Below are 19,984 nucleotides of genomic sequence, written 5' to 3' on the forward strand. Positions count from 1 at the left end.
GAAATCAAATAATTTTTTTTCAGTGTAAAATTAAAATTACTTTAGTTAAAAAAAATTTTTGTTTTTGTCAATTTTGAAAAATCGAATTTTATCTACTATAACAAATAAAAAAATTTCCTTATTTTTCCTCCTCATTAATTTACAAAACGCGAAAATAGCATCTTATCGGTATATATAAGCGCTGATCATCAACAAAAAATTACAACAGTTAGAAAAATGCATTTTTCAATTGTAATTTTAGTATTTTTGTGTATGGCTTTCTTCTTTGAAGAAGCCACGAGTACGTGTTTGCAAAAAAATACACCATGTGTAGATAATGATGCCTGTTGTAGTTTGATTTGTATTCCCCGTGGTCGTAAGTCTTGTTTTAAGAATAAATCAATTTTTTTCATTTACCTAAAATTTTTATTTGTTCAATTTTTAAAGTTTTTTTTTTTTTGTTTCTTTTGGTTTTTTAATGTTAAATTATATTTTTCTCTATAATTTTTTTAAATTATAACTTACTTATATTTTTTTCCCATAGTAATTAACATGTGTGGATAATCTTGAAAGAGAATATGAAGAAAAATCATCATTAACTGTATCTGGAGTATTTTTTTTTACGAATAAATTTATCTGTAATCACCAACGTATCAAAATTGACTAAAATTGATAAATGAGAAAAAAAAAATGAGAAAAATAATTTTTAAATTTAAAAAAAAATACAATGAAGGATATATTTGACGTCAAATAACGAATAACAAATTTTCCTTATTTTTTTCTCAATAATTTACAAAACTGAAATAGCATTTAAACGGTATATAAAAGCGCAGATGAGCAAACGAAAAATTACATCAGTTTAAAAAATAAAAATGCATTTTTCAATTGTTGCAATTTTAGTATTTTTATATATGACTTGCATCTCAGGTGAAGTCATACATTGTTTACATAGGGGAGCAAAATGTGACCATCATACAAAATGTTGTAGTAACAAATGTCATTCGAGTATGTGTGACTAAAAGTAATTTATAATAATGTTTCAAACAATTGAAAGTCATTGCGGTATGTGGTGATAATAAATACTGGAGATTTAAAAAAAAAAAAAGTTTCAAAATAAGTATATTTTATACTGCAAAAAATTAATACTGTTTTATGTATCAATAATAATAATAATGTAAAATAAAATATATTGTTAACGATTTAACTTTTATCAATGCATAATAATTAATTATTAATTAAAAATAAACAAATATATATATTTATTTTGTTAATGTATTTTATTACTATTATATTATTAATTTATTTTATTACTATTCTATTATTATTTTATTTCATTACTATTATATTATTAAACATTATTAAATATTAATTATATTATTAAATTCTGATTATTAACAAGTTCAGTTTCTTTAAAGAAAATTTTTTAATTTTCTCGTGTCATTTTTTTTTGAGATTTTTCATATAGCGGTTTCTCGCACTTATGAGAGTACGATTATACACGTGAGGCACATATATATATATATATATATATTCAGTTGAGCGTTCTCTCGTCTCTTGGAGTGATAAAAGAGAATATTATTAACGAGCGATCGATCCAGTTTTAAACTCTTTTTCAAGAGGGACCAGACCCACTTACCAAGTCTCTGCGAAACGACGAGAGTTTGCTCTTGGACTTTTAAGTGGGTGCCTGTATATATTTCTCGAGTCCCTTTCATTTTATTACCGGAAGCAAAATTGCATTTCAAAATCCAGTCTCATCCATGTTGTATATATTTTCTTTTTATCGCACATATTCATAAATTATCATTGAACCTTTGAAATTGATTCCTTTTTTTCTATTTTGTTGAATAAAAAAGATTTTTGTTTTTTAAAATCCTAGTTCATTAAATAATTAATGAAATATATGGAAAAAATTTTTTTATTTCAAACAGCGATATGTTTCTCTAGAATAGCGAAAACTTTCTCTGTTTTAGTGAAACATATCTCTGTCCCAGTGAAACTTATCGCTGTTTCAAGTAAAAAAATTTCATGTATAATTATTTTAATTTCAATGTAATAATAAATTGAATAAAATCTTTGTTTAGGGCAAATTTTTACCTCTCTTTTCTCTGTAAATTCGTACTATTGAAAAAAAAAAAAAATTATTTGATTCAAATAATCGGTTACTTTATTATTATCAAATAAATATTTACTTGAACCAAATATTTTTTGAGTCAATTAAATGGTATTTATTTCAAATATAGAAATAATTGTTCCAAATACAGTTTATTTAATTGAAATAAAAATTATTTGGTTAAATTAAATATTTATTTGATAATATAACAGATTAATGACGCTGAAGTTACCAACGTTGATTTGACGAATCGAATTTTTCATTTTCAGTTTAGTTTAAAGGTCAAGAACCAATTTTTTTAAATTGAAACTTCTTTATTTTGGTCCCAAATACATCCTTAAACACTAAAAATCCTCAACTAAGGTGTGGAAATATTCAATCTTAGGGAAAAAAAAAAAAAATTCTTTTCGTTGATTCAACTTCAGTGTCATACAGATTATTTAAATCAAATATATATTTTTTCAGTGTGTCATCAGTCATGCGTTCTCATTTCTGTCAAAATTGAAAATTTTATTTGATTTTTTTTGTTAAAAAAAAAAAATTTTCTAAATTGACTTTGGTAGAATCAGATAATCAGGCCAAGGAACGAAGAGATTTTGAAACACATTGGGATAAAAACAGGGAGTGAGGGTGTCATTGGCATGATGGAAGATGAAATCTCATTTTTCCTCGACGAGGCAATATGAGATGGAAATCCTATCTCATCCCCGAAGTCAAGACACGTCTTTCTTATTCTCGTCTTTTGCCTCCTCCTTTCGAATCAGGCGCGTACTTCCGATTCTCTCTTTCTCTCACTCTTTTTCTCTCATGATGTATACTTTCGATGAACGAGATTGAGGGTGTAAGGGGGGGGGGGGGGCGGACGACTTACTTTGTCATAGATAGAAATATCCGGTACTCCTGGACCAGCACAGGTGAGCACGTAGTGTGAATTACCGGGTGAAAACTTTGCTAGATTGTAGAGACATTGAACGCCATCAGATTTGCTCTTAACATTGCAACTGAGACATTCTGATTTAAAATTTTTATACAATGTTGATACTCGATACAAATGCTGTTGTGCTGGATCATTTTCCAATGTTGCCAAATAATATCTGCAACAAAAAGAAAACAAAAATTTGTAGAATTACATATGATAATATAACGAAAATATTGGTTATACTATTTTTTTTCCTGACAATTCGACTTTTTTTAAATAGGAATTTAGAATTCGAATTAATTATTATGTAATTATTAATTAGTTAATTAGAATTAGAAAACAGTTGTAAATCAATTATTCGAATTAATAAGCGTTTTACGATAATAATAATGATAATAAAAATTTTAATAATATTACTACTAATAATAGACATTATTATTATTATTATTATTATTGTATTATAGATTATTATATAATAAAAATTAATATTATTGTTATAATTTATTGATATAGTTAAATGATAAATTTTTTTTCTATAACAATAAATATCGAATGAGTTATTTCGATTATATGCGAATGTTAATTAAACCAAAACTCTAGTAATTAGTATCACATTAGAGATGTAATTGACTATAGGCCAATAATAATGAATGTTCTGTTCATTTATATCTATCATAATTAAAGCCAGTTTCCGATATAATTAATTTACTACCAATGCAGTTCTGCAGTCAATTTTCTATTATCGAGACATAAATCAACAATGACAGATGTGTGTATATTTTAAATTCGAAATACATACATTTTATAACGTTATTATAGTATAAAAATAGTAATAATAATTATAATAATATTAATTAAAATCTCAAAATTAATTGCTTTGATTTTATTAAATTTTCCCGGAATGTCATTAAAATTACAATTTGTTCTCTAACAATAAAAATTAATTTTTCATTTTATTTAAAAATTTATAACAATAACATTGTTGTTATTATATGTGCTTTTATTCACGTCGCACTTTAGAGAATTTCCTTTTCCTGTTTCCAAAATGCTAACTAGTATATCGGGTCGGACCTTTTTTTTTTGTGACTTTCGCACGAAGCGTTGTATAAACACGCAGTGACCGGAGAGATTGTCGGTATGGGAAAAACGATGCTGATACCACGAGAATAATATCCCGTCTCTCTTTCTCGTTGCGGGGCCATTGAGAGCTTTTCGGCGTAGACGAGTCAAAAAAAAAAAAAGGAAAAAATAAAAAAAAAAAAGTGTCGCGTTTATTGGCCCACTCTCGCGACATAGTAATTTCTCGTGATTCATGGCCGCCGCTGGCTGTGGCTTTATTAAAAACTGTAGTCGGAATTAATTTTGCACAAAAGGGATGGTAAAAAAGTAAAGAGAGAGAGAGAGAGAGGGGTACCTATTTGCATTCATTCCCCGTGGGGCGCATTCGTATTTCGCGCAACTCTAAATAAATCGGCGAAAAGGTGCATTGTAGTAGGTAGTATACGCCTCTAGTTAATTGTCTCTACTTCTCCTCTTTCAATTTTGTAAATATTAATAATAACAAGCAATGGAAACTGGATATATTTTTTGTTTTATAATTGATTTAAAAGGAAAAGAAAACCCGAATCGAGTGAATATACTGAAAAAAAAAAAAAAATTATTTGATTCAAATAATTGATTACACTTGACTATTATCAAATAAATATTTATTTGTTTCTTGTTATTTGAGATATGGTATTTCTTTTAAATAGAGAAATTATTGGTTTATATAAAATTTATTTAATTTAAATAAAAATTATTTGGTTAAAGTATAAATATTTATTTGATAATAGTCTTTGAATGAAATAAATTTTTTTCTGAATGTATAAAACGATATTTGTGATTTTTCAGATCTTTTGAAAAAATAAAGAAGGTTTTTTTCCTCTTTTCGAGAAAGTAGGTCAATCATAAATTCGGATAATTGATGACGCGGCCCGGGGAACTGGCAATCATTCGCTCTGTTCTAATCTTCTTCGCGCGCTGTATGAGATGAGATTTGCTCTCGGGTTGTTGAAAGGAAACCCTTTGCGCGCGAAGAATGGTGAAAAGGAGATTACGGTTTGCCAGAAGAGAGAGAGAGAGAGAGTTTTCTCTCTTTTCATTGGCGCACATCGATCGATCTTCATTAACCAGTAGAGAAAGAGAGAGAGAGATAAAAAAACTGTTCGTCTTTGACTTTCTCAACTGTCCCGAAAATGATACGTGAACTTTATATATATATATAGAGAGAGAGAGAGCACTCGCGAGAAACGAGGATCGATCTCTTGTGATAGGCTAAATTAACAGGATGCTCAAATTAATTTGCTGTGAATGACCCATGAACCCATCCATCTTGTTGTTATATACGGGGAACATCCTTATGGTGTCTGTGTGTATGTGTTCCTGCTTCCGTTGCGGTGGACCTTGTCTTTATCACTACCACATTCAACCCTTCACCCACGAAACTCGGGAGATGCGCTCAAACCCCAGAGCCATTATCTCGTAAGGTATTGAATTACGAGACTCCGGACGTGACCGTTCGTCTTTAAATTTATTTTGCAAGAATAAAAAAAGATCTGATAACTGAATTCTACTTCTTCTAGTTGAATTAGACAAAAGAAAATAATTCTACATTTCCATATGATTTTAAAAAATGTAAACATTTTCTATTCACACTTTGATTATTAAATTTTATTCTTCATATACTTATTTTATATTAATTAAAATATGGAAATGTTATAAATTATCAAAATTAAATTGTTTAAGCATATAAAAAAGTGAATTACAATTAAAAAAAAAAACATTAGTAAAATAAATAGTGTTTGGTAACATTGATATTTTTAAAATTGATAAAATTCGTCTAAAGGAAAAATAGAATATTATTTTTAATCTTGAAAAAATAAACGAAATGTCATTGACGTTCGCATGTTTTTTGTACAAATAAAAGGAAAAAATATTTCAAACAGCAGTGCAGGTTTAATAATGAATAAATATTTCCAATTAATTGAAAGTTTCAAATAATATTAATTTAAATGATTGATGCCGCCAAACAATATTTCAATAGTTAATTAATTAAAATTTTTTAATTATAATTACTGATTTTTTAATTTTAAATAAAAATAGTCGTATAATAAAGTTTTTTAAAATTATTTTACCCTGAGAGAAAAATATTCTCAATTTATTTTGATGTGATATTTCTCTTTGCACTTTTATTTTTCGATGTATTTACTAAAAATTATTACCAATTAAATTAAATTAAATTACAGTAAATTAAATAATTAATTAAATTAAATTTAAGAATAAAGAAAAATTTTGAATGGAATAAGTTTAATCACCTCAAAAAAAAGAGTAATAATAATAAGGAAAGTTTTTAAGAAATAAGACTGTACAAATTGTGTTAGAATAATAATTTTTTTTTCTTGTAAAAAAAATAAGAGCTTTTTTTTTTGCATAAGTACATATCAAAAAATAAATTTTCATTATTTAGGTTTTTCTTAAACTGTTTATTACAAATTTATTTATTTACATGTATTTACTGCAAATAATAAAAATATTTTGTTTAAAATAAAAATAAAAAAATTTTATTTTTATAATTACAAATTTTCCTTGTTTATTTTTTTTTTTTAAATATACCTTAATTTAAAGCGCACTTGTTTTTATATAAATATGGGGTTCAGTAGTAAATTTCTTTAATTGAAGAAAAATGCGTCTTTCAATAATAATCGCACTCTTTGCACTTTTCTGTGTGAGTTTACTAGTACCAGAAATTGTCGGTCAATGTTTAGATCGTGGTAAAAGATGTGTAAGAGATGATAATTGTTGCAGTAATAGCTGTTCAGTTAGACAAAGTATGTTTCATTATTCTAGTAATTATTTCTTATTTTTAAATAAATAATAAATTTTTTTCTTTATTTAAAAATTTGATTTTATTACAGGATCAAGGTTCTATTGTTCATAATTTGAAAACTAATATTATAAATGAAATAAAGAAGAAGTCTTTAAAATTTTTTAAATAAGGAAGTTTTTTTCCATTAATTGCTAACTATATTTTTCATTTAATTTAAACACTGTAATATCATTGTACACGTCGCTAATGACCCTGGCAGTCGATGCGACGTTCTAAATTCTAAATAAAAAAAAAATAAAAAATATATATATATATTTTTCATTATGATTTTTTAATCATTTCAAACAATGCGCATAATTTGGAAGGCAAAAGGATATTATAAATAAAATAAAAAATAAAATAAACAATGTTTTTTTTTCCATCTGTAGTTGATTAAAATTTTTTTCAAACAAAAATTAGGACAAATAAATGATGATTCTTATTTTTACCTCACGTTTAATTTAAATTTAACTATTTTGTATTTTTTAGTTTTCTTTTTGTATAAATATTATTTTAATATAAAATTTTAGTCATTTTTCTTGAGAATTTTCCTTATTTAATCTTTAATGTACACAAATTTAAAGCACACGTTTTGTCTTTATAAAAAAGGTGGTTCACTAGTGAATTCTATCAATTGTAAAAAAAATGCATTTTTCAATAATTGTCGTTTTTACACTATTTTGTGTGAGTTTACTAGTACCAGAAATTGTCAGTCAATGTTTAGATCGTGGTAAAAGATGTAGAAGAAATGAACAATGCTGCAGCAATAGCTGTTCAATTAGATTAGGTATGTTTCATTATCTTAAAAATAATTTATTTTTGAACAAATAACAAAATTTCTTTAATAATTAATTTTATTACAGGACTCGATCTTTTTTGCAAATAATTTGAAATCCAATATTTCAAATGGGATAAAAAAAGAGTCCTTAAAATTTTGAAAAATGAGGAGTGTTTTTTATTTTCTAAAAATTGCTAACTATATGTTACATTAAAATTTTTTTATCAATTCAAACAATATAATTTGAAAATTAATTATAAATAAAATAATGAATAAATAAATATCTAAATAAAATCTTTGAAACTTGAAAAATTAATAATATTTTTCCTCTCCATCTATAGTTGATTATAATTTTTGTTAAGCAAAAATTTAGAAAGATAATTGAAAAAAATGTTGGTTTTTATTTTTATCTCACGTTGAATTTATATTTAACTATTTTGTATTTTTTACAATTTTCTCTCTGTATAAATATTTTTTTAATATAAAATTTCAGTCATTTTTCTTTAGAATTTTCCTTATTTAATCTTTAATGTACACAAATTTAAAGCACACATTTTGTCTTTATAAAAAAGGGGGTTCACTAGTAAATTCTATCAATTGTAAAAAAAAATGCATTTTTCAATAATTGTCGTTTTTACACTATTTTGTGTAAGTTTACTAGTATCAGAAATTGTTGGTCAATGTTTAGATAGTAATAAAAGATGTAAAAAAAATGAAGAATGTTGCAGCAATAGCTGTTCAAAGAGAATAAGTAAGTTTCATTATTCTAAAAATAATTTATTTTCGAATAAATAACAAATTTTTTCTTTAATAATTAATTTTATTACAGGATTCAATCTTTTTTGCAAATAATTTGAAATCTAATATTTTAAATGGGATAAAAAAGAGACCTTAAAATTTGAAAGATGAGAATTGTTTTTTATTTTCTATAAATTGCTAACTATATGCTACATTAAAATCTTTTTATCAATTCAAATAATGCGTATATTTTGAAAATGAATTAATATAAATATCTAAATAAAATCTTTGAAACTTGAACAATATTTTTCTTTTCCATCATACCTGATTTTTAAAAATGTTGGTTCTTATTTTGATCTCACGTTAATTTAAATTTAACTATTTTTTTGCAATTTTCTTTTTTTATAAATATTTTTTTAATAATATTTTTAGTCATTTTTCTTGAGAATTTTCCTTATTTAATCTTGAATGTACAAAAATTTAAAACGCACGTTTTGTCTATATAAAAAAGGAGGTTCACTAGTGAATTCTATCAATTGTAAAAGGAAAAATGTATTTTTCAATAATTGTCATTTTTACACTATTGTGTGTGAGTTTATTAGTACCAGAAATTGTCAGTCAATGTTTAGATCGTAATATAAGATGTACAAAAAATGAAGAATGTTGCAGTAAAAGCTGTTCAATTAAACTCAGTGAGTTTCATTATTCTAAATAATAATTTTTTACTTTTGAATAAAGAATATAAATTTTTTCTTTATTTAATAATTGATTTTATAACAGGATTCTATCCTTTTTGTACATAATTTGAAAACTAATATTATAAATGGAGTAAAAAAAAGTCTTTAAATAAATGAGGAGTGTTTTTTCTATAAATTGTTAATATGTTACATTATAATTTTTTTTATCAATTCAAATAATGCGTATACTTTGGAAACGAATAATAAATAAATATTATGAATAAAATCATTAAAACTTAAAAAATGAATAATGTTTTTCTTTTCCTTGGGAATAATTTTAGTTGAGCAAAAATTGGGAGACTAATTATTAAAAAAAAAAAATTTCTCTATTTTTACCTGAAGTTTTTTTAAAATTTTACTAATTTTTATTTTTGTAGTTTTATAAATTTTGTTTTAAATAATATTTACCTGTCTTATTCCTTCAAAATTTTTCTTATTTATGCTTAAATGTAAATGGGAAAAAAAAAATTTAACATTTTTTCTTTTCTATATTTATTTCTCATTTATCATTGAGAAAAAATAACTTTCTAAAATTATTATTTTTTTTCTGAAAAAAAAAATCGTCATATAAGATTATAGAAAAAAATTGAGATTACTAAATCAAAGCATAGTGTCTTGGGGGAAATAGTTTTCAAGTAAAGAGGATCCTTTGCGATGAATTATATGTTTTATGAAAGGCGATGAAAGTTCGAGAGGGAGCAATTTCAAGTTGGTTCGCTTGCATTCTAATCCCATGAGACTATTCAAAATTCAACCTTGTCCTATGGCGAAGTTGTTGGAAGGAAGGAAGGAAGTACCCCTTGCTTTTGATCCCTCTTATACTATACGCTCGCAAAATTAATGTTTTCTTCCTTCAAACAATTTCGAAGTCCGTTGTGTATATATATATATGTGTGTATGTGTGTTGGCCCTTTATCGTAGAAGTATCTCTATCGGCTTATACTAGGTGTCCGGAGATAAAAGCTACCAGGCTTTGAGAATAATCCTGTAACGATGAAAACCGAATCCCTCCTGTCGTGAAATTCGTTCACACTGGAAAAATAATGAGGAACATATATCTAACAGGGGGTGAGGGGGGGGAGGGGGAGAAAATCTTTTGCATCGCGTTTTGCAAGTTTGTATCAAAAAAAAGTTTCCTTGTTTGAGAATTTATTTTTTCCATTAATAATAATTAAAAATAAATTTTTACATTAAAAAATTAAACATCAATTTTTCCTTTTTTCTTTGTGAATATGAAAATTTAAACGAAAAAGTTTATTCATTTCACATTCTTTCTACCATCCCTTAAGGCTATTAATGTTTTACAATTTTTTATTATATTTATATTACAATATGTTATACATGTTTTTTTTTTTATCAGAATATAAAAATAATTTTTTAAAATTCTCAAGTATGGAAAAAAAATTCAATTATTCTTCGTTACTTTTTAAATGTAATTTAATATTACATCATTTTTTTTTTATGGATACTGTCATTAAAATTTGCCCTCCTAAATTTTCTTGTTTATAACATGTTTGAAATTAAGTTTGAGATCCAGCAGTGTAACCTAATGAAGGTTGAAATTTCAATTTCATGCAAAATTTAATGCTTCAATTACTATAATCATAAATAATAACTTTCTTCATGTTTAAAATATTCTTAGCAAAAAAAAAAAAAAAAACAAAGACAATTTAAATCTCTTAATTCGAATAATTGAAATTTTACTGAATTAAAAGTTGTTTAAAAAAAGAATATATTATTTCTTTGTTTTTATTTAAAAAGAAAAAAAACAATTTTCATTTTTCTTTATGGGAAAAAAATATATCTAAACATCGGGACAATATTTAACAGAGTATTATTTTTAAAAAATGCTTCTCTTAACAATTGCGTTCTTTGTAATTATTTTTCTCCTCGCTTTTGTTACAGAAGTAATCGAAGCTTGTAGAGAGAAAATAAAAGATCTTGCGCCATTAATAGTGGAATATAAAATAAACGTGTCTAGAGATTTTTTTTTTTAATTAACTGTTTTCTCAATATTAATTATAAAATTAATTTTTCAAAAAGGAAAATATTTTTTTGATTAACTATTTAAAATTTTTAATTTAATTGGTACAAATAAAAATTATTTGGTTTAAGGAAATATTTATTTGATAAATAAAATAACCGATTATTTAAATTTTTTTTCATTATAATAGCAATACTAAAGAATAATTAATTTAAAGAAAGAAAAAAATTTGTTATATTTTTTTAGATTGTTTTGTCACTGTTTTTAAGATGAAAAGTTATTAGAAAAACTTTTTAACAAACGAGATATATTATAGTACATTTTTCAAATTAGAAAAGATAAAGAGGAGTAGTTTTCCGGTTGAGATATTTTAGTAGAATGAAGATCCTTAATGTGCAACAGTAATTGAATCTTCAAAATACAGATACACATGAGAGGAAAACGGGAGACAAATTTTCTCTTGTAACAACATGAGTAACATTGAGAGCGATTTTACGCAACATAAGGGAAAGAGAGAGAGATAGAGAGAGATAGTATATTTTAGTAAAGGCTTGGACAAAAACTGTCGGCAGTTAGACGGGCTAAGCAAAAACTGACTTTGATGACAGAATCCTCCGGCGCCAGGGCAATTAACTCAGTTTATCAGACCCTCTGTTAAGAGCTGAACGGCTGATATCCACTCTTTAGTTCAGCAATCTAATTAGGGAGCTAGAAACGTGAAAGCGGTGGTTATAAAGGGCCCGCTCTGAGAAAATTATGGTGCTTTAACTTGGAGGTTAATTCACTACGGATGCAGTGCAAGATTTTGCCGAAAATCCGATTGCCCAAATCCGACAGTGACACATTAACACAGAAATTTGCGGCTTTCTTAAAAGATCTATTTATTCTTATTTACAAATTAGTTTCAAATTTTTCGAATGCAGTGTTAAAAAGAAATTTATTTTATTCAAATAATCTGTTAATAATAAATATTTATTTATATCAAAAGTAATTGCTTTCACATAGAGAAAGTATTTTTATTTGTAAAAAAATCTAATTTTGTATCAAATAATTTTTATTTGTATGAAATTTTATTTAAATGAAATATTATTTGAGTATTATTATTATTTATTCATAGTACACACCTTTCGGTTTCGGACGAACTTCCGGTTTACATCTTTCTATTCTATTATTTGAGTATTTGAATCAAATGGCATTTATTTCGAATACAAAATTTATATTTGTTCAAATAGAGTTTATTTAATTCAAATAATTTTTATTTAATTCAAGTAAATATTTATTTTTGAGTAACCGATTTTTTTCAGTGTAAAAGAAAAAAAAATTCCTAGACAAGAAGTTGATTTCAATTTTTTTCAAAACAAAATTTTCTCTATTCTTGAGATAAAGATTTTTCTGTCTGTAAAAAAAAATTGCAGCTATTTCTTTTTTTATAAAAATTCTCTTGATTATTGCAATTATGTTAATTGTAATTGACGTGCGTCATTTAATGACTCATTGAGTAATTTTCCGTATATTGATTTTAGTTTTCCTTGTTTTCAACATAATTATCAAAAATAATATAAGAAAAAATAAAAAATTTCTTAGATATAAAAGCGTGATTCAATGAAGAAAATTTTATTAGTAAGGGAAAATGCATCTTTCAATTATTTTACTTTTCGCACTATTGTGCATGAGTTTTCTCATAACAGAAATTTTTGGATGTAAAGGTACATTAGTGGCATGTGATAATAATAACGAGTGTTGTACCAATATTTGTAGAAGATTTAGTAGCAGTAAGTTTTGTTATTTCAAATCTAATATTTTTTTTGTTTTTCTTTAATTTTGACATTTTTTTTTTTAAATTACAGCTCGCAGCTTGTGCGCATAATTTTGAGAATTCAAGATTGTAAAAAGAAATTTACATATACGTATTAGAATCAATTATTATAAATAAAATAATCTCTTAACAATTACCAGTGTTTTGTTTTCTAAAACAAAAAATTAATGATTTTATTGAATGAAATTTCCAAATCGGAAACAATTAATGATGATTTTATATGCTCAATTAATTGACATGGTCAACAAGTTTGACTATATAGTTGCAAATGAATGTGATTACTCACATGTAGTGGTTGTCTTCGTCCCATGAGATAATTTCCGTGACAACAAAGGTGCCGGAAGTTAGTGCGGTTGTCTTGGTATCTGTGGTTGCGTTTGTAACAAGTACTAAATGCTTCCAATCGCCGCTGTCACCTTGTTTCTGTGGCAAGATCAAAAGGAACGACGTTCCATCCTTACTAAATAATGGTGGCTCAAATTGATCCACCCAACCTTTTGCCTCCGCATATGATAGTACCTTTAAGCATGTAAAGAAGATTATTAAACCATATCAGAATCATTACTATTTAATTGACTATTTATCAAAAGCCAACTTCGCACAAGGTACATTAGCTCATTAAAATTATATAGAGAAACCAATTTAATTCGAAAATACATTTTTCTTTCATAAATAATAAAATAATTAATATTTAAAAAAAAATTATTTCACCCAAATAAAAATTAATTCAAATAAATGATTTACTTGTTAATTATTGAATTATTGAATTAAATATTTATTTGAACCAAATAAATATTTAATAGATCTAAATATTTTATTTTATAATTTATATATACGTAAATAAATAAATACTAATTTGGATCAAAACATAACTTGAAACAAATTCACAATTTAGTTTTAAAAAAAATTCAGTTAAATAAATAAATTGAAGAAACTTGTTATTATGTTTAAAGAAATTATTTACTAGATTCAATTAATTACTTGATCTAATTAAGAATTTATTTACGGTAATAAAATTCAAATAATTGCAAAGTTATTTTGAATCAAATATATATATTTTTTTATTGATATAAATATTTTTCAAATTTGAATTAATTGAAGGAAATAATTTTTTTCATATTTTATTTATTTGTTTGTAATATAATAATTAATTATGAAATATTAATCTCACCGTTGTGCTATTTTGTGTAATAACATCATAAAGATGAAAATAGGATTCATTTTGAACTCGATTCATCCATGTTGCCGATACAATATTCTCAGTTGGAAAATTCACTGCTGCCAGAATAGATTCCCTACCATCGAGATGAGGCGGTGCCTCTATTTCAATTAGAGTTGCATTTTCTATTAGTACTTTCTCTAAATCGACGTAGTACAATTTCACTGTTGGATTCGTTGTTCCACTCTAAAAACAGAAAACATTTGTTTTTCATTATAAAAAAAAAGAAAAAAGAAAACTTTTTAATCAATTCATTATCACATACAGAGAAAATTGATTGAATACTTTTACGAAAATATTATGGGTTACGAAAAAAAATTAATATGATTCAAATAATCGACTATTATTATTAACTAAATATTTATTTGAACCAAATAATTTTTATTTGAATTAAATAAACTGTGTATTTTAATAAATTCTGTATTTCAAACAAACGCCATTTAATTGACTCTAATAAAATATACTCAAATAATATTTAATACAAATAAATATTTATTTAATAATAGTCAAGTAATTGATTATTATTTGTATCAAATAATTGTTTTTCCAATGTAATAATTAATAATTTTAATAATAATAATAATAATAATAATAATAATAATAATAATAATAATAATTAGTTTAATAATTTTTTATTAATTTATTAATAATTTATATTAATAATTTTTAATTTCAATTGTAAATTATTTATTTTAATTGAAAATTTGTTGACCTAAATACAATAATGTGAAATATAATTTCATTTTTTTTTTTTTTTAAATTACAATGTTAGCAAATTTATTATTATTTTATATTAAAATTAATATTTTTTATTTTCTAAAAACATAAAGCTGAGCTCTCTCAAAGAAAAGGTAAACAGGTTACTAATTGGATTGTTGATATTTTTTAAAGAGAAGAAACTGTTTACATTGAAATATTCAAACTGCCTTTGAAGAATTTTCGTCGAAAAAGTTTTTTTTATTTTTTTTTTTTTGTGTGTGTGTGTGCGCGCGCGCGTTTTGATTCCCTTTTCACTTTGGGATTCCATATCGCTCAAGGCTGCATTTTATCCACTTTATTCAAGTTTTGTGTGTTCTACATTTTCAGGGAGAAACAATTTAGTTGCTTCTTGAATTTTCAAGTTTTTCATATATACATAGATATTAGATATTTATATAATGAAAACACACGAGTATAATATATTTTTATTATCAATTTTGTTCGCAGAAAAAAAAAAAATGTTGCCTTTTGAAAAAAGAAATCGGAAATTATTTTTTTTGGAAAATAATAATTTTTTGCCTATTTTGATTTTTGTTTTTAATTGTTGATCGAGAAATATTGCAAAAAATTTTTTAATTATATTTTTTTTTTTCTAAATCGTATAAATGATAAAATTTTGAGAAGAAAATTTTTTCCTTTCTTAAATGATAATATTCTCATTTATTGGAAATAATTTCGAATGTATATATATATATGAAAATTGTAGTTTTCAAATTGAATATATTCTACATTTTGTTGAATAGCCGAGGAGACATAATATTGAAAGCATACAACGATATTATTACTATTATTCTAGTTCTGTATACCATTATTGGCTTTGCCATTGTCGACACTATTGAATTCAAGGGGAAATTGCTCAGGGAGTTCAAGTCGCGAATGTTTCTCGCGATTAACTTCTCGGATCGTTAGCTTTTACGACTAAGGCATCCACTTTCCAGGAAATGTTCTCAGAGAGGTCCCTTTTTATTTTTTTTTACATTCCCTTTTTTTTATATATATATATGTATATACATATTATATACTGCTTCTCTGTGTAAATTATGAACCTGTGGTTATTTTAGTCAACACACGTCAAAGGGTCTTGTTTTAGTTTATTTTTCCACTTTAAGGTTAGGGTTTTTTTTTTGTCTTTTTTGGAAATTAAATTTTCAACCGCACCTTTCAGTGTTTTAAATTAATTTTTTTAGAAGAATGGGAATTAAAAAATATTTTTTTAATTTTTTTAATTAAATAGGTTTAGATAAATTTGATTGTTTCTATTTGTGTTTATCTAATTAGAAATTAATTCACTAATTTCGTTTTGGAATCAAAGGTATGTAATCATCATTTGGTCCAATTCGCAAAAGGCAAACCTTGTACATAAACTGTCAAGGAGTTTAAACAATCTTGCCAAGTGTAGAGTGTAGATTAAATAGCAAAGACATTCCACGAGCAGTATAATTTCAGAATGAGTGACGTACGAATATTGCGGCACGTTTTCCGTGTTACGGGACAAATTCCTAAGAAATTCCAGACAAGGCTGAATAACATTTGGACAAGTTTATGGTTCTCAAAAAGTTGTTATGCGATTTTCAATTTTTTTTGTCCTTTATTCATTAAAAGAAAAATTGAAAAGAATTATTTTGTAATTAGGATTATTTTTTATTTTGTTGGTAAAATTTAGTAAAACGTAGTACACTGTAAAACAATTTAATTGAAATAATCGGTTACTTGACTATTAATAATAAATAAATATTTATTTGCATCAAATAAGTGGTATTTCTTTCAAATACAGAAATTATTGATTCAAATACGGTTTATTTAATTCAATTAGCGCTTTCAGAATTTATTTAGTAAATATTTATTTGATAATAGTTAAGTATTTTGGAGAAAAGAAATATTTTAGAAAATAACCCTTGTTGTTTTTCGTTTTGGCGAATGCAAGTTTTATTTTTCCCATCGATCTCGTTTTTTTTTTTAGGCGAATGTGCTGAAAAATACAGAGACTAGACCTTTGGGACAGGGAAGAATTTAGGATTTAAAGGTTCGTAAGGTGGATACTATAAAGAAGTGAAAACCACCTTCTTCTTGTCTCTCTCTCTCTCTTTCTCTCTACGTTTTCCTCTCCTCGATGAGATTGGTATCTTTCAACCGCACCAGGGATTCGCCCCTTAAAATCACTTTAAGGCGCATTTTACTCTTTCTTTTTATAGGCACGAAAACGAATAAGTATTTTTTCTTTTGGCAAACTCCCTGTAAACTTATTCCTGTTCATTCGACCGGAAAATCCGTTCATTGCGTGAATTCTATTATCCGACACCGATAGCGAGAGCCACTGAAATTGGCTATCGAATTGCTTACCAAGACGGGGTCGTAAAGCATCGAAATTGTCAACTATGTCGTTCGATTGAGATCGATCAGACATCTTGTTAAAGCCTTCAATGAATTTTCAATATACGATTTTCTCGCGTACAATACGTTCTCATTTTATCTGCAATTTTTCTTTTTTTTTCTGCTTTTTATATTGGTTTCTTGTCTGTAATTGCAATTATCTTTCTCTCTCACTTTCTCGGCTTCCTCTAATTACGCAGAAATTAACTTTAATTAGAGAAAGAACTTTTCATCAAGGACGGGTTAGTTTTCATTAAAGACGAAACTTTACTTATCTTTTTTTTTTTATTTATGAAAAAATTAAAAAAATCCAATTGATATGTGATATGTTAAAAGAGAAATAAGATTCAAAGTCTAAAGAAATAACAAGAAAATAAATTGCCCTTCATCTGAGAATTGGTAACGTGGCGCGTTAGAGAAAATTCGTTTTTGAGGAAAATGGATTTTCTTTTTGGACGGAAAAAGGAAAACGAAGTTGAATTTGATTTCAAAGTGAAAATTACTTTTACAACTTTTCACCTTTAGTGGACATATTTCTTTCTATTGAAAAATTACATTTATGTGGTTAAAAAAAAATTCTTCAAGTTCTTAATTTCATGCGTTTTTGTGACATTTTGCTCTTTTGCCCGAAATATCTGTTTTTGTTTAAAACACGAAAAAAATGAGATAAAAAAATTTTTTTAGCCGGAACATAAAAATCACTTTGATAATAGTCAAATAACCGATTAATGAATTAAATTTTTTTTCAGTGTATCCATGATTTTTTTTTAGTCTTGTAAATATTGACACTTAAATTACACAAGTTCGAAAGCAGATAATTTTTGTCGCTCGACAAACTTTAGATGAAAGACGATGAAACGAGAAAAAAAATAAAGAGAAAGAGAGAGGGGAATAGATGTTAACTTGGTGAAAAATTTACATAGAAGTTGCAGCACTTATCTTCACTGTGGAATTTCCCAACGAACTAGCTTTTCATTTTTCCCATGACAAGGAAGACGACATTAATAAACGTTCATAAAAATGACTTTGATGATATGAGGAAAAATCTTTATGAGACGGTTTTCATATGCTTTTTCCTTATTTTTCCCTCCTATTTTTTTCTTGTGTGCAAATTTTTCTCAATTCTTTTTCTCTGTCTCCCTCGCACTTTTTTTTTCACCCATTTTAAATCTTCCAAGAAAATACACATAGCTAAAGTAAAGGAAAAGGTTTCTTTTGCATCGGGTTTGCGCGCCAACGTTAAAAATTTCAACGAGCAACAAATCCCAAATTCCTCTCGTGTTTCTGCGTCGCAAACGAGGGAAAACTTAAAGGGGGTAGGAAAAAAAAGAGAGGAGAAAACGATTACGATCTTGGCATACCTGACATTTACTTGTACTTAAAAAGAAATATATTTTCGCCTTATTTTTCTTTTCTTAAAAAAAAAAAAACTCTCATTTTTAATGAAGACGAACTAATTTTAGATACTTGAAAAAAGTAGTATTTTTTACATAGAAAAAAATAAAAATTAAAAAAGACAATTATAATTTATATAAATTATTATATAATTTAATTTTTTTATTTGAATTTAGAGAGAAAAAAAATTTAGAAATTTTAAAAAATCTAATAGAAAAATAGGATTAAAAAAAAGAATGAAATGTATATGGAAATGGTAATTAAATTTCAAGTAAACAGAGATCGTATAACGATGAAATAGAGATGATTATACTGAAATATTGCATCGTAGGTATATATAGTGGATTTTTTCTCTCGACTCTAGAATATTTCATGTATTTCGTTACTTTGCAAAATTGACAATTTTTTTTTTTTTTTTTTTTGAATAAATTTTATAAACTCGAATGCATGGAAAAATTGAATAACTGGGTCACATCCATAAGAATTGGATGAATTCTCTTCTCATCCATTAAATTGAATATGACAATAATTTAATTGGATATTGCAATTAACTAATGTAAAATTAATTAGCCAATTATTATTTAATAATAATTATTGTAAATAATTGTAATAGTATAATTCGATTGTAATAATTATTTTATAAACATCATTATACGATAATTATAATATTATAATTGAATTAATTATTATCTATATAATTAAAATAATTATTATATAATTGGAATAATTATGATTATAATGAAAAATATAATTAAAAAAAAATGTTTTTATTTATTGACAATTGCAGTTATCAATTTTTCTCTCAATAAATTTTAAAACAAAAATAAAAAGAAGGAAATTTTTACTCACTTTTGGATAATGAATGGGAATGACTGACGTGTACTGAAAAGTTATGCTACCAGGATATCCATAATATGGAAGGTTCATTATTGGCGTATATCTGTCGTCAAAGTATCCAAAGACCATTTTTGTTCCACTCGGCGAGAACCATATTGCCTTGTTAGAACCGAATACTTCCTCTGAAAAAAAGAATTATTCACACGTTTAAAAAAAACATCTCTCAAAAAAATGTTAAACAAAAAATTTAAAAAATTTTCATTTAATAGTTGATTAAATTAATTAATTATGTTATGAATAATTATTATTATTGCAAATAAATTATACTTAATTATTATAGTATTATTATTTATTTTATATTATTATTATTATTATTATTATTATTGTAATTGCTAATAAGTGGGTACTTAAGAGCATTTGAACCTTCGTGACGTCA

The 19,984-nt window shown here is 25.2% G+C and overlaps 1 protein-coding gene and 2 long non-coding RNA genes across 4 annotated transcripts in view; 2 read left to right on the plus strand and 1 right to left on the minus strand.

The window, feature by feature from the left end:
- Positions 1–19,984, plus strand: part of LOC127280160 (uncharacterized) — a 118,291-nt gene that overhangs the window by 67,509 nt on the left and 30,798 nt on the right. The gene's annotated exons all lie outside the window — the stretch shown is intronic.
- LOC127280149 (venom dipeptidyl peptidase 4-like) overlaps positions 1–19,984 on the minus strand; it is a 93,577-nt gene that overhangs the window by 14,756 nt on the left and 58,837 nt on the right. The window contains exons 6-9 of the mRNA XM_051303004.1: positions 19,561–19,730; positions 14,140–14,373; positions 13,255–13,487; positions 2,964–3,186 (exon numbers count right to left, since the gene is read on the minus strand). Coding sequence (XP_051158961.1) covers positions 2,964–3,186; positions 13,255–13,487; positions 14,140–14,373; positions 19,561–19,730 — 860 coding nt within the window. The remainder of the gene's footprint in view (positions 1–2,963; positions 3,187–13,254; positions 13,488–14,139; positions 14,374–19,560; positions 19,731–19,984) is intronic.
- Positions 12,573–13,104, plus strand: LOC127280159 (uncharacterized). Its single transcript, XR_007842790.1, has 2 exons — positions 12,573–12,924; positions 13,000–13,104. It is a non-coding gene; the product is annotated as an uncharacterized LOC127280159 (long non-coding RNA).

Source organism: Leptopilina boulardi, unplaced genomic scaffold (assembly GCF_019393585.1).
Source record: "Leptopilina boulardi isolate dan_hultmark-lab unplaced genomic scaffold, ZJU_Lbou_2.1 LbouV2_229, whole genome shotgun sequence".
Lineage (NCBI taxonomy): Eukaryota > Metazoa > Arthropoda > Insecta > Hymenoptera > Figitidae > Leptopilina > Leptopilina boulardi.